The sequence below is a fragment of the Rhagoletis zephyria genome, unplaced genomic scaffold (assembly GCF_001687245.7).
Source record: "Rhagoletis zephyria isolate East Lansing unplaced genomic scaffold, Rhagoletis_zephyria_1.1 Rzeph_scaffold_18768, whole genome shotgun sequence".
Lineage (NCBI taxonomy): Eukaryota > Metazoa > Arthropoda > Insecta > Diptera > Tephritidae > Rhagoletis > Rhagoletis zephyria.
In genome coordinates, this window is record NW_016175829.1 from 1 (window position 1) to 9,711 (window position 9,711).

Consider the following 9,711-nt stretch of genomic DNA (forward strand, 5'->3'; position numbering starts at 1 on the left):
AGTCTCGTATTCTGCACAAATTTTCGGGTAAGTAAACAATCACAGAAGATAAATGTATCTTAAAAAAAATAAAAAAATAAAATACCTGCCATGTACAGTTTGTTTGGAAATTAGCACTGGTTATAAAGTCCAGTCCATCAACTAAAAAAAACATTAAGTAAGTACGTAACAATTCTTCCTACCCTCGAAGTAATGAGCGCGCAAGCACTTAGGCTCGCTTTTATCTTTTATAGCGCCCATTCTCCCTCAAAAACTCATGAACTTATCTTCTTCCAATGTAGTTTCTAATTACATATGAAAGTAGTTTACCGATGGATACATAATGTTTAACGAGAGCCCGAAAAATTCACACCCTCACAAACTTAATAATCTCTCCCCCTATATATAGATACGACTTTTAACAAACGATTGATCAATCTACTTATATATATATTTCAATCAGACAAAACCCCGTCTACCCAACTAAGAGTTATCTATTTAATTTGAAAGCTCGTTCTCGTTAGTGTTTGGCTCTTTTGGAATATGACTTTTTTCCAGCTAATCTCATCCCTTAGCACTTTGCTCATAGGGCTCAGACTCCGATACAGATACTTATCAAGCTCTTAGTTTATTTAAATTTTGCTGTTTGATTAAACAAAAAATTTATTATCCTAGTTATTTTTCAATTTTAATTGAAGTTACTGCATCAATCAACAGCTCACTGTGATCGTGAAATCTTCGAATATCTTTAATTTATTTACATTTATTTATAAGCATTTTTCCAAACACTATACTACGAATTTGTCCTTAATTGTTCTATTCATATATCTTGACTCTACATTTTCGTATTTATTCTACAAATTTGCAGCAAAATATTCCCAGAATATAGCACTTTTCTATTTGAGCACACAATCAAATTTGCAAATGCCCCAAATACACAAATACACAAATAGCATATGTATGCATATGCACACATAAGAATGCATAAATTGGTATTTGTTGAATGCATCCAAGTCAATTAATCGTCTGCAGAGCTAAAATAGAACAGTCAAGTGTGTAGTGAAGTAAGGAACTATCAAGCTCGGGCAGGGTGTGCCTTGTTGTTGGTCAAACAAAAAACTAATTGACCAAGTTGATTGCATCAGAAATAATTCAGTGATCAGAGTTAAGTCAAATCTCTCAACTACTACACCTCCCATATTCAAAGCATATCTTAAATAGTAAATACGAGTGTATACACTTTAAACCCCCACCTTTATCCCCATATACAGTGGGTATGCGTTGACGTTCACGCAAGAACAAATAAAAATTGTTTTGTTAATTTTTCATAAAAATATGGTTCATGCTATAACCAAAACCATATTATCAAAGTTTCAAAGAGTATGCAAAATTTAGAAAGAATCAACAAATCCTCATCAAAATTTCGAACTTTTTAATTTGTACTTCAAGAAAATTTTAAGGTATGTAAACAGTTTTATATCCCATAAAATGTTTGCCTAATAGCTGCCAAATTTTGAACTTCTAAAAGTTTTTGTTAATTTTTGAGAATTATTTTGCTGAGGGTCTTTTGCACATTTTCCATATAAAAATTAATTTTTTCTGGAAGAAGTTGCGTAAGAACATCCACAAAACAAACTTAAAAAAATCAACGTTAGCTGCTTCAAGTTTTATGGGCTATAAAACTGCATAACAAAAAATATTCAGATTACAAATTTTTAAATTTTGGTGAATTTTTTTTTAATATTTGGTTAGTTTTGTATAAAGTTTAAGAATTTGATTTACTATATTGTTTTGGTTATGCCATGAACAATGTTGTTATAAAAAATTAATAAAAAAATGTTAACCTGAAAATTATTATAAATATTAAAATCAAGTAAAGAAGTAAAAATTCGGGCGAAACCGAACCTTATATACCTGGCGCAAGTATTGTAGGTAGGGTTGCTAACCGTACTATAATATACAGTCTTGTACTATTTTTTCGGACTGCGTACTATACACTGTTGGAAAAAATATAGTATGCAAAAATACTATATTTCTTTAGTTATAAATATTAATATATTTCAGTAATTTGCAAGAAAAAATTTATATTAAAATGGATGAGCTCTATCCTGAAGTAAAAATATTGAAAGAACTATTCTTTAAAATAAAAGGTCATACTGAGTTTATTAATAGAACCACAGATCAAAAATTTCAACATTTTTAAAAATACTTAGAATGAATTACCGAATTTACTTAAAATTATTTCGCTCCTGCTCTCTATACCTGCAACTTCGGCATTCACATAAAGAGTCTTTTCTATTATGAATGTCAAATGGCGGGATGAGCGAAACAAAGCGACTACCTCACTAATAAAAATGAACTTTTGATTTATATTAATTTAAATATTGATTGCGTTATTTACACATAATACAGCGTTTTAATTTTTTCTTTTAAATATATGTAATACTATATTTATTTGAAGTGTACTATATTTCTTCAGATTTTTTTTAAAGAGTACTATAAATTTCTTAGAAAATGTTGGCAACCCTAACTGTAGGATACTTACGCTTTTTTCGTGATTGCAAACGTTTTCGATAATATGGTCAGGGAGACTTAATGTAATAATTTAACCAAGTTAATTAGTTAATAGAATTACTATCATTCTTGTTAAAAGGTTTTTATAAGTATTAACGTGAAGTAAATTAGCGTTCTTAAATTTCTGAAATTTACCGTTTTATGGGAAGTGGGCACAATTTTAATCTAATTTTAAAAATTTTCAACATGTTGCTTTTTTGTACCAAGGGCAATAATTGTACTGAGTTAGGTAAAATTGAAAAATTGGTTACCGAGGTATACATATGTATGTATGTAGTCATAAGTAGGCGGTGTCACGCCTATTTTACCAAAATTCGTGTTAATCTCATTTATTTCCAAGATATTATTGCAAACTTTGCATTTGAGTAAATTAGCTTGAGCAGTTAGGGGTTTATCGCAGTTTTCGTATTTATGTAAAATACCGTTAGATGTAGGGTTGCCAGATTTTGAAGCGGAGAAAGGAGTACAATTATATTTTCGATAGAAAAAAAGCAGTACAAGACATAAAAAAGGAGTACATTTTTTTTAATTTTTTGTGCAATTTATTGTTAAAATTACCATTAATTAGGTAAAAACAAACAAAGATATCTTAGAAATCTTTTTCAAAGCAAAAATAAATGTTAAAAATAAATAACTAAATGGGTTGACTTTCCAGTAAGGGCGGAGGGAGGTAAATATTACTCCCGACCACCTCGGCCTCCTATGGTTTCCTAGGGACTCCTTAGAAAAATGGCCAAAAGTCACAATTTTCACTTGCGTTTTTTCGCTTGAAAAATGCTGAATATTCATTTTAAACAGAAGAGGTGCCACATGAAATGTTATACACTTTTGACAAAAGAATAGGGGTTTCTCCTCTCTTCTTCGGCAACAAGAAAGGAGAATTCTACGTAGTAAGGGTTACAAACCCTAAGCGAGGCCAAAGGCCGCCTACGCAGGAAGGAACAATACTGTGGACGCAAGTGAATATTGTGATTTATGGCGATTTTTCCAAGGGATACCTAGGGACCCATAGGAGGCCTAGGTGGTCGAGGGTTGCATTTTTGTCAATGGCGATTCATGCCCTCTCCAAAAATGGGAGTTGGAGATGCCCCTTCGCTCACCGCCTCTTCAATGACCGCCCTTATAGGAAAGTTTACCCAACTAAATTCTACAAAAGAGTTCTAGACATTTCCTGAATGTATGGCTATTTTTTTATTTTAAGCCTTATAATTGATTCAATATTTTTCTGACGTTTATACCCGAGCGCCCTGCACCTACCTGGCTACGACCATGCTTACATCTTTTCACTATCACACTTAACTTTGCTTACTAAGTAGTGTTTGCCACAATACGAATGGCAAAGTACAGGGCGTAAAATAATAACTGACGCACAGGTTCTGTGAAAAATAAAAGGGTCCTTTATAGATTTTGCGGAAAAAAGTATTTTTGTTAACTTTGTAAATATTCTACTGTAATTTTATTAACTAGTTTTAAAATTTTAATCCTTATTTGCATTTGTCAGCTTTGGGAGATAAGTACTTGCGGCACGCACGTCTTTTTTAGGTGTATTTTTTCTTAGACTTTGTATAAAAAAAAAAAAACTGTATAGGGTTGGTCGAATGAATGCCCTCCTTAGTCACCAGTTCCGAGTCTTTTCGATTGTTGAGTATGATGCCTTATATTGGACAAAAAACGGAGTATAATGGACCCAAATTGGGAAAATTAGCCTATGATTACAGAAGATATGTAATAATATAACCGACGAAGACTTGCGTGCCGCTTGCGCTTTTCTCCCAAACCCGTTGGTAAACCTAAACGAAGGTAAAAATTTAAAAACTAATTAATAAAATTTTAGTAAAATGTAGAAAATTAACAATAAACTACTTTTTTTACTTGCGCTTTTCTCTCAAATTATTTAGCGCCGGTAAACCCAAATGAAGGTTAAAATTTAAAAACGAATTAATAAAGTTTAAGTAAAATCCGTGGATCATTAACAATAAACTCGTTTTTTCGCAAAATATATAAAAATCCCTTTTATTTAAAGACAAAAAAAAACTGTGCAACAGTTATTATTTTACTCCCTGAAAAAGGAGTACAAAAGAAGTACAAAACTAAAAAAGGAGTACATTTCCAGTTATTTTTTTTTGGGAGTACAAGATAGTAAATTGTAATAAAAAGGAGTACGTTTACTCCCAAAAGCAGTACGTCTGGCAACCCTAGTTAGATGGGAGGGGGCCGTGGTTATTGTATTATATCACAAAATTTTCAAACCTTTCCTATGTTGGACCAAAGTCAAGACCTTAACAAGGTTTGGTATAAATTGATTACAGAGATAACGATGTATAATCATAAACAGCCGATGTTACGCCCATTTTCCATAAAATTATAAAAACACTTCAATTAATCCTTGGGCAGAAGTGCGCACGGTTATAAAAAGTGTACGCAATTGTTTGAGCCACAGTATATACATAGATGTGTATGTACTCGTATGTATGCAATAGTAGTACGGCATCGTGTCAAGTGTACTTACCCTGTGGAGAAACGTACAAACGCCGAATTGGTTCGGTTCTAGGGATTTTAGAACCATGACTAGTACGCGTTCATTATTCCTTTTTGCATGCTATCAAATGGCGCATCTAACTTTGCAACATCTTACTAAGTGTAGATTGTCCCCTGCTGAATCGCTTTTTTTTATAGTTCCGAACCAGTTCCAAATTCATCACGTTTAATATAGATTTCTAATGAAAAGTTTTTGTATACTTTGGTACTTAGGGGATATGTAGTTCGATCTTTTAGAAAATGATGAATTTTTAATTGTTCCTGCTATGGCATTAAAATATAGTTGTTTAGAAAAAGTGAACCTATGTAGTTTAAAAAAGTACAAGTAAAATAAAATAGTTTTATAAACGAGCCCTAATCTGCTGCTTTTAATCTGGAAGGGATCTAGCTATCGTTTCTGGCGATAAAAAACTAGTACAGAACTAGAAATTTGCTTCACTAGTAAGAAACCCCTTAGGGTCATACTTGCATTTCTAGTTGACCCAGTAACGCCCTGATATTGAAAGTACAACAACAAGTCACTCTGTGTGTTATTATAAAATAAATAATAGTTGCTTAGTTGACGTGCAACATCCTCAAACTCTTGCACACGCGTGGGGTGGAACACAATGAAAGCGCCAATGCAACTCGTATACATACATACATATGTACATGCTTACTTCCGCCTTCACCAACAAGCCTGACAAGCATTTTGGGAAAACACTATGAGTAGCAACGATGTCAAAATGAGGTTGACTCATTCCAAGTGTCTTAGTTAAATTCACGAAATACCAATACATATAGACAATGAAACGAGCGTGAGACCCCACTGGGAAAATAGGTAAGCACCTTACGAGGTAAGCCATGTTTTCTTTCCGTTTTTAGTACCAAAATTGTCATCATGGCCAATGCCACCTACTAGTAAAGCACAAAATGAACACCTCCGACGACCATTACTTTGTCAGTTGCAAAATAACGTGCAGCCGAAGTTATTTCCAAGCGCCGAACTACTCCGAGCGACTGTTCTGCATTACACGTAACTTACTTTGTGTTATATATATGTAAACTATGGCATCCCCTACACACATACATGTAACTTACTTTACGTTGACATCACTGTCACTTTAATTGAAATAAACAAAACAGTCTTGTACTGCACTTAAACGGAATAACACATGGCGCAGCCGAATAAGGAATGAAAACACGGAGTGGGGCTGAATTGAAGCAAGATAAAAGCGAAGACAGCACGGACGACGAAGGTGATGACTTCAAAATGGCCAATAGTAGCAGCACTTATGGTAGTTTGGACGTGAGACGCCCTGATCCCCTAAAGTTTGATGGTAATGTTGCAGAGCAATGGCGTGTTTTCAAACAAAATTTTGATATATACGCCATAGCCATTGATTTGGAAGAAAGAAAAGAACAGCAAAAAGTTGGAATATTTCTCAATGCGTGTGGTCCAGAAACAATTGAAATTTTTAACACTTTTGGACTTACAGTGGAACAGAAGAAGAATTATGATGCAGTTTTTGCGGCAGTTGAAAATTACTGCACGCCAAAAAAAAATGAGGTGTATGAAGCTTTTAGATTCAATTCGCGGAAGCAGGAGGAGGGGGAGCCATTCGAATCGTATTTGCTTGACTTGCGCAAAAGAGTGAAACATTGTGGGTATACGGACATGGATAGAATGATTCGAGACAACATTGTTATTGGGACAAACAGTCAAAAGCTGCAGAAAAAACTCTTAGAAACAGAAAATTTGACTTTGAGCAGAGCCATTGAAATCGCGCGCGCTGCTGAGCTAGTGGACAAATATACAAATGAAATGCAACAACAAAGCAAATGCACAACAGTGAATGCAATAAGATCACACAAACAAATTTCGCAAAATAGCGGTGCGCGCAATACAATAGAAAATACTAAAAGTTTGAGCAAAGAAAATGTACGAGTTAAGCATAATTCAAGACAAAGTGCTAATTGTAAATTTTGTAAAGGGGTTCATGAGTTTGGCAAATGCCCAGCCTTCGGGAAAAAATGCAACAACTGCGGTCGTTTAAATCATTTTAGCGTTGCGTGTTATAGCTCACAAGTTCACGAAATAAAAGAGAGTGACGAAAAAAGGGAAAGTGGCGATGATATTGTTTTGCATAATATTGAAGACTTATCAGTGGGTCGGAAAAGATGGTATGAAAAAATCAGAGTGAATGATTGCCTCATAAATTTTAAGTTGGATACGGGTGCCGACGTTAATATTTTGCCTTACAAGTATTTTATAAAATACATGAAAAATACGATGCTCTATGAAGGTGGTTTGCCACCACGCAGTTATAGTGGAGCTGAGTTGGATTACAAAGGTGTAATTCAATGTTTAGTGATGTGCCGAAATGAAATAAAGACTTTACAATTCACGGTTGTTGATACACCATACGAACCTTTGTTAGGACTATCAGCGTGTGAGCAGCTTAATCTTATAAAGCGTGTAAACGTCATTCGTGAAGCAACAAGGGATGAATTTATACGAAACTATAGAGATGTTTTTGAAGGCACGGGATGTTTTGTGACGAACTTGGATATCCAGGTAAAGAAAAATTCGGTTCCGGTGGTAAAACCAGCAAGGAGAATCCCACAGTCGTTAGCAGAAAAAGTCAAAAATGAGTTACACAAAATGGTAGAAAATGGAATAATTGAACGCATGGATGGTCCTATTGAACGTGCCTCTAATCTTGTAGTTGTTGAGAAGAAATCAGGTAAACTTCGTTTGTGCATAGACCCGCAAGATTTAAATGCAGACATTTTATCGGAAAATCATACGATTCCATCATTTGAATCTATATCGGTACGTATTGCTAATAGTAAGATATTCACTGTGTTGGATTTGAAAGAAGGGTTTTGGCAAATCGGACTTAGTGAAAAAGCTAGTAAACTTTGTGCTTTCAATACACCGTTTGGGTGTTATCGTTTCAAGCGCTTGCCATATGGTATAAAAATAGGCCCTGAGGTTTTTCAAAAATACAATGAGAGAAATTTTGATGATATTCCAAATGTAATAGTCTTCATTGACGATATATTGATTGCAGCTAAAAGTGTTGAAGAGCATGACCACACATTAAAGCTAGTTATGGCTCGCGCAAGGAAGTTGAATATCAAATTTAATGTCGAGAAAATTCAATATAAGGTACCAGAGGTCAAATATTTAGGAAAAATTATTTCACCAGAGGGCATACGCTGTGATCCTGACCGAGTAAAAGCGATAATGAAAATAAAAAAACCGAATAATAAGAAAGATTTGCAAAAATTGCTCGGCATGATAAATTATATTCGTGAATACATACCAAATTTATCTAGTATTTCACAACCGTTACGAGAATTGCTAAAATCCAATGTCGTGTATGAATGGCATTCAGCTCACGAAAGTTGCTTAGAGTCGATAAAAACACTAATTGCAAACGCACCAACGCTTCAATCTTTTGATGAAAGAAAAGAAATAACCCTCGAAACAGATGCATCTAAATCTGGCATAGGGTGTTGCCTCATGCAAAACGGAAAGCCTATCGCATTTGCATCACGCAGTCTTACAGACGCCGAAATTAACTACGCTCAGGTTGAAAAGGAGTTTTTAGCCATTTTATTTGCTTGTCGTAAATTTCACTATTACATCTATGGTCGAAAGGTTACGATTAGGACAGATCATAAGCCCCTTGTTTCGATAATGAAAAAAGAATTTTGCAAAATCCCTTCCGCTAGACTCCAACGCATTAAACTTAGTTTAATTAAATATGACCTAAACTTGATCCACGTTCCAGGAAAATTTTTATACATCGCTGATCTGTTGTCTCGATACTTTGATGAGGACAATAACGCGCCCGATATTGAAGATCTTAACGAATTCGTCCATTCATTAAACATCACCGACGAACGCCTAAACAGTTTTCGAATCGAGATAGAAAAAGATAAGCATTTAACGCAGTTGAAACAAGTTTTAATAAATGGCTGGCCTCATAAGAAAGAGTTGTTATGTGACGATATTAAAATGTTTTGGAAGCATCGTTCTGATCTGTTTTTAGAAGACGGTATCTTATATTTGAATAACAGGGTTATTGTACCGCCTGTTTTGAGAGAAACCATATTATCGCAGCTGCACGTGTCTCATTTAGGTATTGAAAAAACAAAAAAGCGCGCTCGCGAATTAGTGTACTGGCCAGGAATTGATGGTGCTATTGAGAAAATGATAACCAATTGTGACATATGCCAGCGAAGTCGATCCGCTAATGTTAAGGAACCAATGATACCACACAGCATTCCCAATCTACCCTTTAATAAAATAGGCGTAGACATTTGTGAATTTGCATCAAGAAACTATTTAATAATAGCGGATTATTACTCGCGATATTTGGACATAGCGCCGTTGAAATCGAAAACAGCAACTGAGTGTATCAATGCACTTAGAACATGTTTCGCCGTACACGGATTACCTGTAGAAATAATTTCAGACAATATGCCCTTCAATTCATACGAGTTTAAACGATTTTGTGATCAAATTGGAGCTAAATTAACAACAACAAGCCCTGGTTATTCGCAATCCAACGGTTTTGCTGAGCGTTTCGTTGGGATAGCAAAAAACTTAATAAAGAAAACAAATGA

At 34.5% G+C, this 9,711-nt stretch overlaps 1 protein-coding gene across 1 annotated transcript; it reads left to right on the top strand.

Annotated features, from left to right (window-relative positions):
- Window positions 1–6,132: 6,132 nt before the first annotated feature.
- LOC108380280 (uncharacterized) lies at window positions 6,133–9,066 on the top strand. Its single transcript, XM_017636652.1, has 2 exons — window positions 6,133–7,906; window positions 8,874–9,066. Exons 1-2 carry the CDS (start codon window positions 6,266–6,268, stop codon window positions 8,970–8,972), a joined length of 1,740 nt encoding a protein of 579 aa, XP_017492141.1. The 5' UTR covers window positions 6,133–6,265; the 3' UTR covers window positions 8,973–9,066.
- The last annotated feature ends 645 nt before the right edge of the window (window positions 9,067–9,711 follow it).